At 39.9% G+C, this 21,776-nt stretch overlaps 1 protein-coding gene across 7 annotated transcripts in view; it reads right to left on the minus strand.

Annotated features, from left to right (window-relative positions):
* OFD1 (OFD1 centriole and centriolar satellite protein) overlaps positions 1–21,776 on the minus strand; it is a 74,215-nt gene that overhangs the window by 28,605 nt on the left and 23,834 nt on the right. For 4 of the 7 annotated variants that reach the window (XM_057718365.1, XM_057718363.1, XM_057718364.1 and 1 more), the window contains 6 exons: positions 19,496–19,602; positions 17,763–17,882; positions 16,052–16,125; positions 11,617–11,708; positions 10,408–10,597; positions 36–166 (listed from right to left, as the gene is read on the minus strand). In XM_057718365.1, coding sequence (XP_057574348.1) covers positions 36–166; positions 10,408–10,597; positions 11,617–11,708; positions 16,052–16,125; positions 17,763–17,882; positions 19,496–19,602 — 714 coding nt within the window. The remainder of the gene's footprint in view (positions 1–35; positions 167–10,407; positions 10,598–11,616; positions 11,709–16,051; positions 16,126–17,762; positions 17,883–19,495; positions 19,603–21,776) is intronic. The other 3 variants (XM_057718366.1, XM_057718369.1, XM_057718367.1) reach the window with 3 other exon arrangements.

Consider the following 21,776-nt stretch of genomic DNA (forward strand, 5'->3'; position numbering starts at 1 on the left):
GCCTGACCCCTGGGTGTGCGAGGAGCAATACTCACTTCGCTTTGCAGCTCTTTTTGCAGATCTTGTTTGTGGGTTTCGAACTCTTTATGCTCAAACACGATAGCATTTTCTGCCTTCTTTAATTCTTTCTGAAAAATCAGCAGTTCAGAAGACAGCTGAGCTATGCCTAGAAAGGTAGAAGAGCCGGTCATTAACAACCTGAAGTTTTCTCATTTTGCTTTTTTTTTTTTTTTAACTTTTATTGAAGTTTAGTTAATTTACGATATTGTATTAGTTTCAAGTGTACAGCAAAGTGACTCAGTTATACATATATATATATATAAAATATATATTCTTTTTCAGATTCTTTTCCATTATAGGTCATCACAAGATATTGAGTATAGTTCCCTGTGCTATACAGTAGGTCCTTGTTTACCTATTTTTGTTAATTGGGGTATAGATGCTTTACAATGTTGTGTTAGTTTCTGCTATATAGTAAAGTGAATCAGTTATACATACACTCACTCTTTTTTAGATATGCTTCCCATTTAGGTCACCACAGAGCATCGAGTAGAGGACCTACTATGCCATATAGTAGGTTCTCATTAGCTATCTGTTTTATACATAGTAGTGTATATATGTCAATCTCAACCTCCCAATTCATCCCACCCCCTCTTCCCCCCTTGGTAACCATAAGTTTGATTTCTACATCTGTGACTCTATTTCTGCTTTGCAAATAAGCTCATCACTACCATTTTTCTAGATTCCACATATAAGTGATATTATACAATATTTGCCTTTCTCTTTCTGACTTATGTTGCTTGACTTTTAAAAGCAGCTAAAGAAGTTTCAAACTGTTCTTTTGTATGCACACAATATTGTATTAATTCTATCAAGTGGACTGAGCAATTCTGACTCGCAAATTTCAAAACAAAATAATTTAATGCACATAAATGCAAATTTTATTATTCTCAAGTCCCTTTCCATGTAATAGAATTCTTTCAAATCCTCAAATTAACTTGAAAGCCTGCCTCTTCTCCCTACAGAGGCAGAGAAGGAGAGTTCTATCAAAACTTGTTGATGACTGCCCTGAGGTCCAATTCGATGTCTGCATCTGTCAGTGTGGTTCCCAGGGTCCAGGCAGAAAGCAGATGGTGTCACCAATTCAGGTTATTGGAGAACCCTTTGATAAAGACTGACTTAGCCTGGGTCTCTAGCCACAAAGGGTGGCATAGTTCTCTAGGCTACTAACGGGGCCATGCTATTTGTTACCAGCCCTTGGGCCTGGAGCACCAGGGAGGGAGGAACTTCCAGAACTGGAGAGAGCAAGCTGATGCAGAATGCCAGAGAGGCCATCCTGCAAGAACTGGGATCTTGCATGGCTGAAAGGCATAGGGCCAGCCCAGGGCGACTGTACATGTAGGTGGCGGAGAGGGCAAACAACCTTGACCTCTTTCCTCCCTCCCTCCCAGAACTTCAGGGAACTGGACACACCTAACCAGCAGTCAGAGGGCAAGGGAAGCCCAGTACCATCTGGAGAGGCAAATTCAGATAGTTTTAAAATGTTTCTTCAGGACTGCAAGGAAAGACAAGATGGCAGAGTAGAAGGACTTCAGCTTACCTCCTCTCAAGAAAACACCACAATCACAACTAACTGCTAAACAACCATTGACAAAAAAGACTTGAACTTAACAAAAAAAGATACTCTACACCCAAAGACAAAGAAGAAGCCACAACGAGACAGTAGGAAGGGTGCTTCTGTGTTACAATGAAACCCCATACCCGCCAGGTGGGCAATCTACAAACTGGAAAAATCATTGTATCACAGAGTTTCTCCCACAGGAGTGAGAGTTTGGAGTCCCATATCAGGCTCCTCAACCTGGGGGTCTGGCACCAGGAGGAGGAGACCCCAGACCATTTGGCTTTGAAGTCCACCGGGGCATGAGTACAGGAGCGCCACATGACTGAGGAAAACAGACTCACCTCTTGTAGGTCACACACAAGGTTTCATGTGCACTGGTACCCAGGCCAAAGTAGTAACTTCATAGGGTCCTGAGCCAGATATACCTGTGGGTCTTGGAGGGTATCCTGGAAAGGCGGGGGTCAGCTCTGGCTCACTGTGGGGGCAAGGACACTGGTGGTAGATGTCCAAGGGAAAACTCATTGGCATCGGGTCTCCTGGGGGGGTCACCATTTTGGCACTGAAACCTGGCTCCAACCCAAAAGCCTGTAGGATCCAGATCTGGGACACCTCAGGCCAAACAACCAACAGGGTGGGAACACAGCCCTATCCATCAGGATACAGGCTGCCTAAAGTTGTCCTGAGCCAACAGCCCACTTATAAACACACCCCTTGCCATGACCCTGCCCACCAGAAGGACAAGACACAGCTCCACCCACCAGTGGGCAGGCACCAGTCCCTCCCACCAGGAAGTCTGCAAGAGCCCTGGACCAACCTCACCCACCAAGGGGCAGAACCAAGAAGAATTACAATCACGCAGACCGAGAAACAGAGACCACAAACACAGAAAATGAAACAAAATGAGACAGCAGAGAAATATTTTCCACACGAAGGAACAAGATGAAACCTCAGAAGAACAACTAAGTGAAGTGGAGATAGGCAGCCTACCTGAAAAAGAATTCAGAGTAAGGATAGTAAAGATGATCCAAGATCTTGGAAAAAGAAAGGAGACACAGACCAAGAGAATACAAGAAATGTTTAATAAAGAGCTAGAAGCTTTAAAGAACAAACAAACAGATGAACAATACAGTAACTGAAATAAAAAATACACTAGAAGGAATCAATAGCAGAATAAATGAGGCAGAAGAATGAATAAGTGAGCTGGAAGACAAATTGGTGGAAATCACTGCTGCAGAACCAAATAAAGAAAGAAGAATGAAAAGAAATGAGGCCAGTCTAAGAGACTTCTGAGACAAGATTAAATGCACCAACATTGGCATTATAGGGGTCCAAGAAGGAGAAGAGAGAGAGAAAGGCCCTGAGAAAATATCTGAAGAGATAACAGCTGAAAACTTCCTTAACATAAGAAAGGAAACACTCAAGTCCAGGAAGCCCAGAGAGTCCCATACAGGATAAACCCAAGGATGAAGACACCAAGACACATATTAATCAAATTAACAACAACAACAACAAAAAGACAGAGAGAAAATACTAAAAGCAACAAGAGGAAAGCAACAAATAACATACAAGGGAATCCTCATAAGGTTATCAGCTGATTTTTCAGCAGAAACTCTGCAGGTCAGAAGGGAATGGCACAATACAGTTAAAGTGATGAAAGGGAAAAACCCACAACCAAGAATACTCTACCCAGCAAGACTCTCATTCAAGTTTAACAGAGGAATCAAAAGCTTTATAGACAAGCAAATGCTAAGAGAATTCAGCACCACCAAACCAGCTTTACAACAAATCCTAAAGGAACTTCTCTAAGTGGAAAAGAAAAGGCCATAACTAGAATCAAGAAAATTACGAATGGGAAAGCTCACCAGTAAAGGCAAATGTAAAGTGAAGGTAGGAAATCACCCACACATAAATATGATATCAAAACCAGCAATCATGGGAAGAGTAGTGTACAAATGCAGGATATTGGGAATGCACTGGAAATTAAGAGACCAGCAACTTAAAACAATGTTGTATATATACAGACTGCTATATTAAAACCTCATGGGAACCACAAACCAAAAACGTACAATAGATACACATACAAAAAAGAAAAAGCAATCCAAACACGACACTAAAGACAGATATCAAGTCAAAAGAGAACAAAAAAAGACCTTCAAAAACAAAGCTAAAACAATTAACAAAATGTAAGAACATACATATCAATAATTACCTTAAATGTAAATGGACTAAATGCTCCAACCAAAAGACACAGACTGCCTGAATTGGATACAAAAACAAGACCCATATATATGCTGTCTATAAGAGACCCACTTCAGATCGAGGGACACATACAGACTGAAATTGAGGAGATGGAGAGATAGTCCATGCAAATGAAAATTACAAGAAAGCTGGAGCAGCAATAGTCATATCAGACAACATAAACTTTAAAACAAAGACTGTTACAAGAGACAAAGAAGGACAATACATAATGATCAAAGAATCAACACAATGGAACTTCCCTAGTGGCACAGTGGTTAAGAATCACCCTACCAATGCAGGGGACACAGGTTCAATCCCTGGTCCGGGAAGATCCCACATGCTGAAGAGCAACTAAGCCCATGTGCGACAACCACTGAGCCTGCGTTCTACAGCCCACGAGCCACAACTACTGAGCCCATGTGCTGCAACTACTGCAGCCCATGCACCTAGAGCCTGTCCATGCTCTGCAATGAGAAGCCACTGCAATAAGAAGCCCGCGCACTGAAGCAAAGAGCAGCCCCTGCTTGCCACAACTAGAGAAAGCCTGTGGAGCAATGAAGACCCAATGCAGCCAATAATAAATAAATAAACAAAAAGAATCAACACAAGAAGATATAACAATTGTAGATATATATGTGCCCAACATAGGAGCACCTGAATATATAAGGCAAATGCTCACAGCCATAAAAGGAGAAATCAACAGTAATACAGTAATAGTCGGGGACTTTAACACCCCACTTTCATCAATAGATCATTCAAGCAGAAAATCAATAAGGAAACACAGGCCTTATATGACACATGAGACCAGATGAACTTAATTGATATTTATAGAACATTCCATCTGAAAGCAGCAAAATACACTTTCTCAAGTGCACATGGAACATTCTCCAGGATAGGTCACATCCTTGTTCACAAGCAAGCCTCAGTAAATTTAAGAAAACTGAAATCATATCAAGGACGTCCCTGGTGGCACTTGGTTAAGAATCTGCCTGCCAATGCAGGGGACACAGGTTCGATCCCTGGTCCGGGAAGATCCCACATGCCGCGGAGCAACTATGCCTGTGTGCCACAGCTACTGAGCCTTGCTCTAGAGCTCAAGAGCCACAACTACTGAAGCCTGTGCACCTAGAGCCCATGCTCCACAACAAGAGAAGCCACTGCAATGAGAAGCCAGCACACCGCAGTGAAGACTAGCCCCCCCTCACCACAACTAGAGAAAGCCCGTGCGCAGCAGCAAAGATCCAATGCAGCCAAAAATAAATAAAAAGAAAAAAAGAAATATCAAGCATCTTCTCTGACCACAACACTATGAGATTAGAAATTGACAACAAAAAAATTATAAAACACACACATGTGGAGGCTAAACAACATGTTACTAAACAACCAACAGACCACTAAAGAAACCAGACACAAATAAAAAAATACCTAGAGACAAATGAAAATGAAAACACAAGGATCCAAAACCTATGGGATACAACAAAAGCACTCCTAAGAGGGAATTTTATAGCAATACAATCTGATGTCAAGAAACAAGAAAAATCTCAAACAACCTAACCTTACACCTAGAGCAACTAGAGAAAGAAGAACAAACAAAACCCAAAGTTAGTAGAAGGAAAGAAATCATAAAGATCAGAGCAGAAATAAATGAAACAGATGAAGAAAACAATAGAAAAGATCAATGAAACTAAAAGCTGGTTCTCTAGGAAGATAAACAAAATTGATAAACCTTTAGCCAGACCCATCAAGAAAAAAAGGGAGAGAGCTCAAATGAATAAAATTATTGGGTTGGCCAAGTGTTCATTTGGGTTTTTCCATGTTATTGAAAAACTCGAACAAACTTTTGGCCAACCCAATAGAAACAAACAAGGAGAAGTTACAACTGACACCACAGAAATAAAAAGGATCACAAGAGACTACTGCAAACAATCATCTGCCAATAAAATGGACAACTGAGAAGAAATGGACAAATTCTTAGAAAGGTATAATCGTCCAAGACTGAACCAGGAAGAAAAGAAAATATGAACAGACCAACCACAAGTACTGAAATTGAAACTGATCAAAAATTTTCTGACAGCATAACCATACCAGATTTCAGACAATACTACTAAGTTACAGTAATCAAAACAGCATGGTTTTGGCACAGAAACAGACATATGGATCAATGGAACAGAATAAAGAGCCCAGAAATAAACCCACACACCTACAGTCAATTAGTTTTTGACAAAAGAAGAATATACAATGGGAAAAGGACAGTCTTCAGCAAGTGGTGTGGGGAAAGTTGGACAGCCACATGGAAATCAATGAAGTTAGAACACGCTCTCACACCATACACAAAATTAAATTCAAAATGTCTTAAAGACTTAAACATAAGACATGACATCATAAAACATCTAGAAGACAACATAGGCAAAACATTCTCTGACATAAATCTTATCAATGTTTTCTTAGGTCAGTTTCCCAAGGCAATAAAAATAAAAGTAAGTGAGACCTAACCAAACTTACAAGCTTCTGCACAGCAAAGGAAACCAAAAACAAAACAAAAACAACCTACAGAATGGGAGGAAATATTTGCAAACAATGCGACCAACAAGGGCTTAATTTCCAAAGTATACAAATAGCTCATACACCTCGACAACAAAAGAACAAACAACCCAATCGAAAAAATGGCAGAAGATGTAAGAGACATTTCTTTAAAAAATAAATACAGATAGCCAACAGGCACATGAAAAGATGCTCAACATTGATAATTATTAGAGAAATGCAAATCAAAACTACAGTAGGGCACCACCTCAACTGGTCAGAATGGCCATCATTAAAAAGTCTACAAATAACAAATGCTGGAGAGGGTGTGGAGAAAAGGGAACCCACCTACACTGTTGGTGGGAATGTAAGTTGGTGCAGCCAGTATGGAAAACAGTATGGAGGTTCCTCAGAAAACTAAAAATACAATTATCATATGATCCAGAAATCCCACTCCTGAACATATATCTGGAGAAAGCTCTAATTCAAAAAGATACATGCACCCTTATGTTCATAGCAGCACTATTCACAATAGCCAAGACATGGAAACAACCTAAATGTTCATCAACAGATGGAGAAAAGATGATGTGGTACATACATACAGTGAAAGACTACTCAGCCACAAAAAAGAACGAAATAATGCCATTTGCATCAATACAAATGCAACCAGAGATTATCATACTAACTGAAGTCAGAAAGAGAAAGACAAACACTATATATCACTTACATGTGGAATGTAAAATATGACACAAACGAACCTATCTATGAAACAGAAACAATATCAGGGACATAGCAAATAGACTGTTGGTTGCCAAGGTTGGGGCAGGAGGAGGTGGGAGAAGGTAGGAGTGGGCGTTTGATGCAAACTGGTATGTACAGAACGGATAAACAACAAGGTCCTACCGTATAGCACAGGGAACTATATTCAATACCCTGTGATAAACCATAATGGAAAGGAATATGAAAAAGAACACATATATATGTATAACTGAGTCACTGCGGTACAGCAGTAATTAATACAACACTGTAATTCAACTATACTTCAATAACAATTAAACTAAAAAAAAAATACCCAAAACAGCAAACACACACACACACACACACAACTTCCAAGAAAGAAAAGTCCAGGACCAGATGGCTTCACAGGCAAATTCTATCAAACATTTACAGAAGAGTTAACACCTATCATTCTGAAACTGTTTCAAAAAATTGCAGAGGAAGGAACCCTCCCAAACTCATTCTATGAGGCCACCATCACCCTGATACCAAAACCAGACAAAGATATCACACACACAAAAAAAGGAAAGAAAATTACAGGCCAGTATCATTGATGAACATAGATGCAAAAATCCTCAACAAAATACTAGCAAACTGAATGCAACAATACATTAAAAGGGATCATATACCATGATCAAGTGGGATTTATCCCAGAGTTACAAGGATTTTTCAATATCTGCAAATCAATCAGTGTGATACACCACATTAACAAATTGAAGAATAAAAACTATATGATCATCTCAGTAGATGCAGAAAAAGCTTCTGACAAAATTCGACACCCATTTATAATAAAAAAAACTCTACAGAAAGTGGACATAGAGGGAACCTACCTCAACATAATAAAGGCCATAAATGACAAACCCACAGCTAAGATCATACTCAGCAGTGAAAATCTGAAAGCATTACCTCTACAGTCAGGAACAAGACAAGGATGTGCAACTCTCACCACTTTTATTGAACGTAGTTTGGAAGTCCTAGCCACAGCAGTCAGAGAAAAAAAAAGAAAAGGAATCCAAACTGAAAAAGAAGTAAAACTGCCACTGTTTGCAGATGACATGATACTATACATAGAAAATGCTAAAGATGTTACCAGAAAACTTACTAGAGCCTATCAATGAATTTGGTAAAGTTGCAGGATACAAAATTAACATACAGAAATCTCTTGCATTGCTATACACCAACAACCAACGATCAGAAAAAGAAATTAAGGAAACAATCCCATTTACCTTTACTTAAAAAAGAATAAAATACCTAGGAATAAACATGCCTAAGGAGGCAAAAGACCTGTACTCTGAAAACTGTAAGACGCTGATAAAAGAAACTGAGCATGACACACACAGATTGAAAGCTATACCATGTTCTTGGACTGGAAGACTCAATATTGTCAAAATGACTGTACCACCCAAGGCTGTCTACAGATTCAATGCAATCCCTATCAAATTACCAAGGGCATTTTTCACAGAGCTAGAACAAAAAATTTTTAAACTTGTATGGAAACACAAAAGACCACACAGCCAAAGCAAACCTGAGAAAGAAAAATGGAACTGGAGCAATCAGACTCCCTGACTTCAGACTCTACTACAAAGCTGCCATAATCAAAACAGCATGGTACTGGCACAAAAACAGAAATATAGATCAATGCAATTGGATAGAAAGCCTAGAAATAAAACCACACCCCTATGGTCAATTAATCTACAACAAAGGAGGCAAGAATATACAATGGAGGAAAGACAGTCTCTTCACCACGTGGTGCTGGGAAAACTGGACAGCTACATGTAGAAGAATGAAATTAGAACACTCCCTAACACCATACACAAAAATAAAATGGATTAAAGACCTAAATGTATGGCCGAATAGTATAAAACTCTTAGAGGAAAACATAGTCAAAACTGCCATAAACTGCAGCAATATCCTTTTTGACCCATCTCCTAGAGTAATGAAAATAAAAACAAAAATAAATGAATGGGACCTAATTAAACTTAAAAGCTTTTGCACAGCAAAGGGAACCATAAACAAAATGAAAAGACAATCCACAGAATGGGAGAAAACATTTGCAAACGAAGCAACTGACAAGGGATTAAGCTCCAAAATATACCAACAGCTCGTGCAGCTCAAACAACCCATTCAAAAAATGGGCAGAAGATTTAAATAGACATTTTTCCAAAGAATACATACAGGTGGTAAAAAATGCACAAGATGCTCAACATCACTAGTTATTAGAGAAATGCAAATCAAAACTACAATGAGATATCACCTCACACCAGTCAAAATGACCACTTCCACAATGTCTACAAACAATAAATGCTGTTGAGTGTGGAGAAAAGGGAACACTCCTACATTGCTGATGGGAATGTAAATTGGTACAACCATGATGGAGAGCAGTATGGAGGGTCCTTAAAAAAATAAAAATAGAACTACCTTATGATCCAATCCCAATGCTAGGCATATGTCTGGAGGAAACCATAATTCAAACAGATACATGCACCCCAATGTTCACTGAAGCACTATTTACAATAACCAAGACATGGAAGCAACCTAAATGTCCCTTGACAGGTGAATGGATAAAGATGTGGTACATATATACAATGGAATACTACTCAGCCTTAAAAAAAAAAAAAGAAATATTGCCATTTGCAGCAACATGGATGCAACTAGAGATTATCATTCATACTAAGTCAGACAGAAAAAGAAAAATATCATATGATATCACTTATATGTGGAATCTGATTTTTAAAAATGATACAAATGATCTTATTTACAAAACAGAAACAGATTCACAGACTTCAAAAACAAACTTATGGTTACCAAAAGGGAAAGACTGTTGGAGGCATAAAATTAGGAGTTTGGGATTAACATATACACACTACCATATATAAAATAATCAATAAGGACATACTGTATAGCACAGGGAACTGTACTCAATAATCTGAAATAACCTATACGGGAAAAGAATCTGAAAAAGAATGGATATGTGTATATGTATAATGGAGTCCCTTTGCTGTACACCTGAAATGAACACAACACTCTAATAAATCAACTATACTGTAATATAAAATAAAAATTAAATTAAAAAAAGTTTCTTCTTAGGAAGACTATGAATCATGGAATAGCAAGCAAAAAGGAAGGAATTTTAATCCAAGAATCTTAATTTTATAAAATCTACCCAATTGAAGCCTCCCTTGGAGCAGTTTCCTAAATATGAACCTAACATGAATTACAAGAACAGGCAAATCAGAAAAAAAAAGACTTACGGTTTAGGAGATTCAACTTTTCACTTTTCATGTCTTCCAGCTGTTGTTTAAGTAGTTTATTTTGCGCCTGAAACTCCAGTTTTCCTTCTCTCAGTAGTGAATAGTCATTCATCTCTTTAACCTTCTCACTCAGCACATGGTTTTGCTTTGTTAATGTCAAACACTGAGCTCTGACAGACTCCAACTCAAGCTGGAAAAGGAAAACTCGTATTTGAACAGTGACTTTACAGGACTGCGTAAATGCTGGCGGGTTGCTCTCAGCTGGGTGGCATTTAATCATGGTCACTTTACTGAAGTCTGGTACTCTTCAACACGAAGACCCTAACTACAACAACTTCTGCCCTGGAGCTGGGGCAGGTTCATCCAACTGGATTAATGCAGAATCCTGTCCTACAAAGCAAGTCCTTCAGATTACCACCCCATTTTCCAGATGCAACTAAGGATCCAAAAGCCATCAGAGATTTAATAATATGTGTATTTTTTAATATGAAAAGGTGAGATAGATACCACTAACATGCTGTGAGGTGCTTTCCTTTTCTTAGTCTAATAGATCTCAATGATTGGAGAAAGGAGCCTATAAAGTTCTCAAGTAAGTCATCACAGTTGCAAAAATAAATTTTACATACAGAATATATTTTAAATTTCTGAAGTTCCAATTCTCTCCTTTGGATAGCAAGCACACAAATTAACAGAAAAAAGTAACAGTATTACGTGAAATAAGCCTCTCATTTTGCTTTAATCTGTGAGAGCCCAATGTAGTGGTAAGAATTTTTGCCTGCTGCTGAGGGGAGGGCAGAAGAGTCTGAGTAGCTACTAGTATATACCAGCCACCTACTCTGGGCCAGGCACATAAACCAGCTCACTGAAGTCCCTCAACAACTATGGGATGTGGGCAATATCCCAGAGTTTACAGATAAGGGATCTGAGGTCAGAGAACCTGCCCAGAGGCACACAAGCAATGAGGAAGAAAAACAGGATTCAACGACGACTCTGGGCCCCAAAGGACATGCTCTTTCTATGCTTCTCTAAGAGACTAAGACTGAAATGAAGAACTACTGAATTAAGTTCAGCCATCACCCTCTAAGTCATATAATAACAGTCTAAACATACCAAGAGGATAACTCAAGATAAATTAGGTATCACTGAAGCTAAAATTTCCTGTGTTGTCTAACATCTACTTCAAAAAAAGCCAATAGGCTTAACAATTACCTCAAGTTCTTTCACACGATTTACAGAACGATCAAGTTCCTCCTTTTTAAAATTAAGAGTTGCGCGCTCCTCTTGCAAGTGTACAGCTTCTTCTGAAAGACAGAGCCAACCAATGAAACATCATAAAGTTTTTCCAGTGAATACAAAAGTCATTTAATCATTTATAGCCAGTATGTCAGACCTAATGACCATTATTTCATCATCTAAAATAGCAGAGAGAATTCCCTGGTGGTCCAGTAGTTAAGATCTCCCACTTTCACTGTGAAGGGTGTGAGTTCGACCCTTGGTCAGGGAACTAAGATCCTGCAAGCTGTGTGGCATGGCCAAAAAAACCAATATATATTATACAAACAATATATATATATAATACAAACTATATATATATATTATACAAACTATATATAAAAAATAGCAGATATTGTGTCAAAAAAAAAATCAGCAGGCAAGAAAGTAAGCCCTGTTACTCAATAGGTGATGGGAAGTCAGTTTTAACAATCATATATGTGGTGAACTTACTGCTTACACACAAGTCACCAGAGTTACACCATCTGCACAGAATGTGGGGCCCTCATGCACACAGCTCTGAATTTCCTTAAAGACTGCTCTGGTAAGATTTATTTTTTAATCTTTATTGGAGTATAATTGCTTTACAGTATTGTGTCAGTTTCTGCTGTACAACAAAAAGAAAGATCCACATGTATACATATATCCTCTCCCTCTTAAGCCTCCCTCCCAACCTCCCTATCCCACCCCTTTAGGTCTTTACAAAGCATCAAGCTGATCTCCCTGTGCTCCGTAGTAGCTTCCCACTAGCCATGTATTTTACATTTGGTAGTGTGTGTATGTTGATGCTACTCTCTCACTACATCCCCGCCCCGTGTCCTCAAGTCCGTTCTCTACGTCTGTGTCTCTATTCCTACCATGCCACTAGGTTCATCAGTACCATTTTTCTAGGTTCCGTATATATGTGTTAGCATACGGTATTTGTTTTTCTCTTTCTGGCTTACTTCGCTCTGTATGACAGACTCTAGGTCCATCCACCTCCCTATGAATAGCTCAATTTCATTCCTTTTTATGGCTGAGTAATATTCCACTGTATGTATGTGCCACATCTTCTTCACTCATTCATCTGTTGATGGACATTTAGGTTGCTTTCTGGTAAGATTTTGTAGTTATTATTTTGTCATCTTCACTTCATCTAACACAAGTCTATATAGATACATCATCAAAAAATCATGTGCTTGGATAGGATCAAGATGGTGGAGTAGGAGGACGTGCGCTCACTCCCTCTTGCAAGAGCACCAGAACTACAACTGCTGAACAATCATTGACAGAAAGACACTGGAACTCACCAAAAAAGACACCCCACATCCAGAGACAAAGGAGAAGCCGCAATGAGATGGTAGGAGGGGCACAATCGCGTTAAAATCAAATCCCATAAATGCTGGGTGGGTGACTCACAAACTGGAGAACAGTTATACTGCAGAAGTCCACCCACTAAAGTGAGGGTCCTGAGCCCCATGTGAGGCTTCCCAACCTGGGAGTCCAGCAACGGGAGGAGGAATCCCCAGAGAATCAGGCTTTGAAAGCCAGCGGAATTTGATTGCAGGACCCCCACAGGACTGGGGGAAACAGAGACTCCGCTCTTAGAGGACACACAAAAAAGTGTGCTCACCAGGACCCAGGGGGAAACAGCAGTGACCCCATAGGAGACTGAACCAGACCCACCTGCTGGTGTTGGAGGGCTGCCTGCGGGGGTGGGGGGGCAGCTGTGTCTCACTGAGGAGACAGGGGCACTGACAGCAGGGTTTCTGGGAAGTGTTCATGGGCATGAGCCCTCCCAGAGTCCACCATTAGCCCCACCAAAGACCCTGTAAGCTCCAGTGCTAGGTAGCCTCAGGCCAAACAACCAACAAGGAGAGAACACAGCCCCACCCATTAGCAGACAAGCAGATTAAAGTTTTACTGAGCGCTGCCCACCAAACTGGATTAAAGTCTTACTGAGCTCTGCCCACAGCCCTACCCACCACCAGTCCCTCCCATCAGGAAGCACCCACAAGCCTCCTAGATAGCTTCCTCCACAAGAGGGCAGACAGCAGTATCAAGCAGTATCAACAGTATTTCGTCTTGTGGAACTGAAAACCACAGCCACAGAAAGACAGAGAAAATGAAAAAGCAGAGGACTTTGTACCAGATGAAGGGACAGGATAAAACCCCAGAAAAACAACTAAATGAAGAGGAGACAGGCACCCTTCCAGAAAAAGAATTCAGAGTAATGATGGTGAAGATGATCCACGACTTTGAAAAAAGAATGGATGCAAAGATCGAAAAGTTTACCAAAGACCTAGAAGAAGTAAAGAGCAAACAAACAGAGACATGCAACACAATAACTGAAGTGAAAAATACACTAGAAGGAACCAAAAGCAGATTAACTGAGGCAGGAGGGTGAATAAGTGACCTGGAAGACAGAATGGTGATAATCACTGATGCAGAAAAGAATAAGGAAAAAAGAATGAAAAGAACTGAAGACAGCCTAAGAGACCCCTGGGACAATGTTAAACGCACCAACATTCACATTATAGGGGTCCCAGAAGGAGACGAGAGAGAGAAAGGACCCGAGAAAATACTGGAAGAGATTATAGTTGAAAACTTCCCTAACATGGGAAAGGAAATAGCTACCCAAGTGCAGGAAGTGCAGAGAGTCCCAGGCAGGATAAACCCACAGAGAAACACGCCAAGACACACAGTAGTCAAACTGACAAAACTTAAAGACAGAGAAAAAGTTATTAAAAGCAACAAGGGAAAAACGACAAATAACATACAAGGGAACTCCCATAAGGGTAACAGCTGATCTCTCAGCAGAAACTCTGCAAGCCAGGAGGGAGTGGCATGATATATTTCAAGTGATGAAAGGGAAGAACCTACAGCCAAGACTACTCTACCCAGCAAGGATCTCATTCAGATTTGACAGAGAAATCAAAAGCTTTACAGACAAGCAACAGCTAAGAGAATTCAGCACCACCAGACCAGCCCTACAACACATGCTAAAGGAAATTCTCTAAGCAGGAAACATAAGAGAAGAAAAGGACCTACAAAAACAACAACAAAACAATTAAGAAAATGGTAATAGGAACATACATCTCGATAATTACCTTGAATGTAAACAGACTAAATGCACCAACCAAAAGATACAGACTGGCTGAATGGATACAAAACCAAGACCCACATATATGCTGTCTACAAGAGATCCACTTCAGACCTAGGCACACATACAGAAAGAAAGTGAGGGGATGGAAAAAGATATTCCATGCAAATGGAAATCAAAAGAAAGCCGGAGTAGCGATACTCATATCAGATAAAACAGACTTTAAAATAAAAAATGTTACAAGAAACAAGAAAGGACATTACATAAAGATCATGGGATCCATCCGAGAAGGGGAGATAAGAATTATAAATATCTATGCACCCAATATAGGAGCACCTCAATACATAAGGCAAATGCTAACAACTATGAAAGAGGAAATGCAAGGCAGAAATAGAGACACAGGTGTAGAGAACAAACACATGGACACCAAGTGGGGAAAGTGGGGAGGGTTGGGGGGGACTGAATTGGGAGATTGGGATACCAAATTGTACACTCTAAACATATGCTGTTTATTGTCTGTTAACTGTATCTCAATAAAAGTTCTTAAAAAAAAAAAAATCATGCACTGACTACATGACAGTACTAACTCCTCAAGAAGTATTAGTCTCGGCAAGATAGTTGCAAAGGAGCAGCTACACACTGGGTGATCTGATCAATATCAAGTACCCAGCCCTGGTTTACTCCCAAAAATCCATTTGAAATGTCCACCAAAAGTTGTTGTCACAGGCTAGTTCCTAGAAATATAATATGTAAAACATCTGAAAGATCAAAAATTTACCCAACTTTCCTAGTCTCGGGGTAATATGCCCAGGAGTTTAGGAGGTTATATGTCAAGTTAAGATATCATGAAGTATAAATATGTATAGATGTAAAAGAAATAAGACACCAGGTCACAGCGGACAGAGAAGTTGAAATTTTCCCTAGGTAAAAAATGAAATCTTTCATGATTTAGAGTAATATTAACCAATGGCAATAAGTTGCTGCCACCTTCTTGACGTCACAGATTTATTCATCAAAATATATTGAAATAAGTTGAATAAAATCCCACTGATAAATCACTGATCTTTGCGAATACACAAAAAGTTAAACAGGAAGGTTTGCAAAAACATAAGTGAAAGACAGTGATTATTTTTTTCTTTGTGTAACATTAAAAGGACAAAAAACGTGTTAGTTTATAGTAACAATGAAGTGGGAGGTACATATTTTTTGGATTACAGAACAGATCCAACTTAGGAAGTTAATAACCTGAATCAAAACTGAAAAATACAGCTTTTGCCCCCCAAGAATCACCTTTATTCTTCCTTTCATCTTCGACCAGTCTATTAGTTCTAGCAATGTAGTCCTCCTTCAGTTCAAGTTGATACCTGAGAATCAGAAGGATGGAAAATGAGTTCCTGGTCATTTTCCTAGACAGATGGCTATCAATGCATGAGTTTATCTATGGCACCAGGGCACCGAAGGGCAATGAACACGACAACACGTGAACTTCAGGGTCACTCAGTGCTGAGGCCAGGCATCTCAATTCTGGCTATAAAAGGTCCAGTAAAATCCTGCTACAATCCTGTAAACTGGGTTCTCAAACTCAAGCACAAAATAAAAGATTGTGTTATTGAGGTTACAGAGAGTACTGTTCTCAGTTGGTATCCACTGATGCAAAGAAGTAAATTTAGTTACTTTTACATGGTATACAGCAGACTCGAAATCCCAAAGGATAACAAGTCAGTCACTTCCAATCCACCTATCCCGCCTCCCCACGCCCAAGCAGGATAAGAACTTTCGTCCTCAGGAACTGAGCACTGTACTGAGAGCCACTGCCAACAGCATTATATCCGGATTGGCGATACCAAAAGGTACATTTTCATGGAATTTTACTATCTCCACTGGCTATTACCAGCTGACTTTCTGGTCAGAGATGAGAGAAAGGAAAGAAGCACTCCTGTGATGAATACCCTCCAAACCCCAACACTTGCCAAAGGCATATGAGGACACCCACGGCCAAAGATACCTAACAGTTCCCTACGCCACGGCTACATCAAGCTAACATACACACATTTATTCCTAAAAGCTTAACAACTACAGAGTCCTCACAGCTTACTGCTGTATTAGAGGACCAGACATAAAATATGTGGATAAAAGCTATCATGTCAAAACTGATAAAAAGAAAAGTGCTATATTTTTTTATTAGAATTATTTTAAAGAATAACCTCAAAAACCTTTGAAGGTACTACGTAATGGACTATCAATGCCAAATTATGGACAAAGTGGTAAAGAGAGCCCAGTGATTAATACCCAGAAGTGCTGAGTTGTCATCTCTTTGCTTTGAATTTATTGACTCAATAAACAATTAACTGAACACTTATTTTGTCCCAGACGTTACACTGAGCACTGGAGAGAAAAGTTACCGTATATGGGCTTAATGTCTCTGCACTAAGATACTATTCACTGGAACAGAGCAAAACTCAGACTAGAAGAAAGCCACAGTACCATAGTTGTCCATATTTTCCTTTCTCTATATCATTTTTTTGCTTCATATAGTTAATTCTAGTTTGTTTCTTTTGATTCTGGCTTTGCAGAATCTTGAAGGAATACAAATCGGCAAATATTACAACCAATAAGCAGAATAATTCACAGATCATTACATATTCCCATCTTAATGGCAGTATGAGTGGGGTAGAGGAAAAGATGCAAGTGGCTATAATTCCCATTTTATAGCTTCTCAGCAAGTTAGAAGGTGCCCTAAGAAATTTAAACAAATCACACGCCCTCGATAAATGCTAGAGAAGCAACAAAACCAAGCAGAGGATGCTATTCTCTGTACTGTATCTTTTTAAAATGACCTTAAATACTCATGGGAAAGGCTTGACTGTCAATGAAAATATGTTTTTTTTTTAAACAATGGATTCTGCCTTAAAATATTAGTCTTATCTACTTCATTAGTGTTGCTGTGTTTCCATCAACTTAATTCAAACATGATATTTTTTTAGAGACGCCAAACAATTACTTTAGAAGTTCGTTCCTGAGCTTTTGGTCATAGGACTCCTCAATACTCTTTATATTCAGTTCCCGCCTCCTAAGCCCATCAGTCACGCTTTGGTTTTTTTCTTCTTGTAGCCTCTGGGCCCTGAAATGAGCAAAATCAGATAAGGCAAATTAGCAAACTATAATGTTTGAAGAATTTAGGGGGGAAAGATACCATGTGTTTTTAGCTTCACAGACTCAAACTGTTACGTGACTGTCATAGCTGGGGAGTAAACACAAACAGTCAGAAGTCTCCCCACCTACTTTCTGAGCTGACCTAGTGACGATGGTTCTGAACTAGCAGATGGAGCTCTACGGGGCACTCGGCTGGGTGCAATGGGCAAGTGCCAAAACCAAAGTGGTTTCTCACAGGAGATGGTTCACACTTTAAAGAAATGGTCACAAGTGCTAAGTGGCCATAATCAATTCAGGGGTGAAAGAATGATGTTTTTAGTTACAAAGCTACAAACCAAACTTCAGCTAATGCACTTAAGTGCTTGTTTCTTCTATGATATTGTTTCTAACTGTAAGATTTAATTGACTAGCCCATAGCTATTAAAGACAGAAGATCTGTTCTGGCATCTCATAATCTACTAATTCAATACTGAAGAGTAAATACTGAAGAGAGAGCAAAAGATAGATGGATCAGTCAGAACGTCCCAACCCTGAAGAAAGGAATGGTCTTCATGGTGAGACCTTAAATCAAGCACTAAATCAATTCCAGAGCCAGGGAACTGGGTTTATAGGTACTTAGATCAAGCCATAATGAGAAGTGCTAGGGAACAGGAACTATTCCAAGCAAAGGATAAAAGCTCTCTGTGTTAGCTCCCTCTGCTGGTTAATCTGCACAGCAAAGCAGCAGTAAACTAGTACATTTATTTAGTTTGTATAATATGCTTAAAACAGAGGAGGGGAAGTGGCGGTAAGTAAGTAATTACATAATCATGAACTATCTACACCCAAATTGTGTTCCTTTTCTCTCTTATGAGCAATTTACCTCTTCAGTATTGCCAAAAAGAGAGTAAGGCTGGCAGAGAGAAGAAATCAAACGAACCTAGCCTACATAAGTAAGAAAACAACATGAATGAAGATGAAGACAAATCCTTCAATGAAAGAAGATTCCTGGAGTATCTGTGAGTGCCAATTAATGGCAGATATCAAATGACAAAGAAGGCTTATTCCATAAACTATAAAATTGCTGAGCTTGCTATGAATCCCAGGTAAGATGTGAAGAATGAAACATTGGTGAGCACGCAGAAAAGGCAACACACCCATCACAAGAAACAATTTCACCCAGTACAAGTCAACTCAGAGCCACCGTATTTCCCTTTTCTGCCGGCAGAGCAGGTCAGTGTGGCAGGTCGGCTATCTGGAATTCAGTTACTACATGCACATGAAACTGTGAGAGTTGAATGGCTGAGCATAAATGCGAAACGTATGATCTGTTAAAGCATTATTTGCTTCTGCAAATTATTTGTCTGGTTTCACTGTAGCCTGACGATGGTGTCTCCTTCTGCTTTCGTCCCAGGGACTAATACTTTAAAAGCAAAACCCTAGTCCCCATTTCTCTTAACTTATGCCTTTTGAAGCTAGGTGATATCACCTTTACAACCAAGAATTCTATTTTGCAGTTAATATTAGAATATGTAGACATTTTTAGTAGTTCTTTTTCATCGTATTCATCCTGAATGTCCAAAATGAACACACATTACTTACAATTCAAAAGCTTCAATTCTTTGCTTCAGCTCAGCTTCTCTGCTTCTCAGCAAATCTATATCTTTTAGTAGAAGCTGCCTTTGAGCATAGATTTCTTTTGTTTCATTCTGTAGAGGAAAGCATTAATTTTTAGCAAGCAAGCTAAAGAAAACAAAAGAGATTTGAACTAATACACTGCTTCCTAAATTCCAGAAAACAAATTACGCACACTTAGAGGAACAATTTCACTTTCAAGAGGTTCCAGTGTGAGGTATATGTTTTACCTTTTTTTCCCACAAAAATTTACTCCCTCCTCCCCCAAGGACTGTTAAGCTACATTACCCTATATTCCTAACATCCCTTGTCTAATTATTGTATTACTTAACATCTCTCAGACACTTAAAAAATTTCGGGAAGGTCCTTCAGCAAGAAAAAAATGAAAAAAAATGTTCGTTCAGCAATAAAACTTAAAAGAATCCCCACAGTTCCATCATTGTCTGAAAGTTGCAATCCACAGGTCATGATGGCTCAGTTAGCAAGCTCGCCTGATGCCCCGAATGAATGGCCACACTTCCATGTATGTGTTCCCTGAGCAAGGACTTCCTGACACCTATCACATGTCCAGGGGCACACTGGGAACTGGATACACAAAGATGGACAGATATAGGAGAGTCCCCACCTTTAAAAAAAAACTCACAGTTCAGTCAGGGAGAGAGAGTCAAACCAACAGTCACATTGCAGTGTGATGATTTCACAACCAAAGTACATCAGGACTCCACAACACGAACAACGCCCAAAGGAGTCCCTCAGTGGGGGTCAGGAAAGGCATCACGAGGACATGACATTCCAGCTGGATTTTGAAGGACTAGATGGTTTTATCAGGCAGAGAAGGGGAGGGGCATTCCAGGTAGTAGAATAAAGGCACAGTGCTCTTCACAAGGATGGAAACCTTCTCTAGAGCCTTCAGAGAATCAGTTGACTAAACGAGGGTTCAAGTCTGCGAACTGGTTGATGCGATCTAGTCAGTCATCTATCTTTTTTTTAATTTTATTGAAGTATAGTTGATTTACAATGCTGTGTTAATTTCTGCTGTACAGCAAAGTGATTCAGTTATACAAATATTCTTTTTCATATTCTTTTCCAATATGGTTTATCAAGGATATTAACATAGTTCCCTGTGCTATAAGTAGGACCTTGTTGTTCATCCATTCTATAAATAATAGTTTGCATCTACTAATCCTAAACTCCCAATCCATCCCTCTCCCATCCCCCTCCCTCTTGGCAACCACCAATCTATTCTCTATGTCCCTGGGTCTGTTTCTGTTTCATAGATAGGCTCATTTGTGTCATATTTCAGATTCCACATATAAGTGATATATATTTATCTTTCTCTTTCTTAGTCAATCACCTGTCTTGAAGATGATGTTGTTAGTATAAACACAATCCAAGCTTCTCAAATACCTGTGCCTCCAACATTTATTTCATAGCTAAGTGAGTCCAATTCCCAGAACTACCATTAAATAACTGGGTCTTAATGAGAAACTCCAAGCAAGGCTGGACGCTGGGAGGAAGCCTTCTGCTTTTAACAGAATTTCCTGATAGAAGCTCCTGCTGTCCATAGAAACCAGGGCCCCAGATCCAGTCTGGTCTAAGACATGCCCTTGGCAAAAGAACCTGTTTCTCCTAAAGCAATGGATCCAATCCCTCCCTACATGCCCTCCCGCCATCAAGCAACCTCTCTACCTTCCTTCCAGTCACCTTCCTGGGGGACAAGATCAAACGACCACGTGGCTGACCTTGGCAGCCCTGGATGCCTCCACCCTGGGGACCTCACCTCTGCTCCCATGGCAGCACGTTGCGTTTTGTTTCCAGTCTTGACCTGAAACCTCCACCTGCAACTCCGTCCTCTTGGCCCATCCTTCTTCTTCCACCCGTTTGAATCCCCACACCTACTTCTTGATGTTTTCCAGACGGCCACATCACTTTCCCTGTTGCCCTATATTAGCAGCCACCCTTGGGCTCCCTTCCCCACCCCACCCAACCCAAGTGTCTTCCATGAAATGGGCTGCCTTTCTGAAGCCAAAGAAATTCAGTGCTCTCAAGCTCCTCTCCCCGAGCACCTCTATCCTTCCACCCTCATCCACACTACACACCATCCCAAAAGCTGTGCCAGAGCCATCGCCTGTAAGCAGTGGATTTGGTCCACTGCCATTCCAGGCTGCCCGCCTCGGCTGGGCCCTCAACACAGCTCAGGCAGCCCTGTCTGCTTCCCAGGGCTGCTATTCCTTTACTGCAAGCAGCC

This window comes from Hippopotamus amphibius, chromosome X, assembly GCF_030028045.1.
Source record: "Hippopotamus amphibius kiboko isolate mHipAmp2 chromosome X, mHipAmp2.hap2, whole genome shotgun sequence".
NCBI lineage: Eukaryota > Metazoa > Chordata > Mammalia > Artiodactyla > Hippopotamidae > Hippopotamus > Hippopotamus amphibius.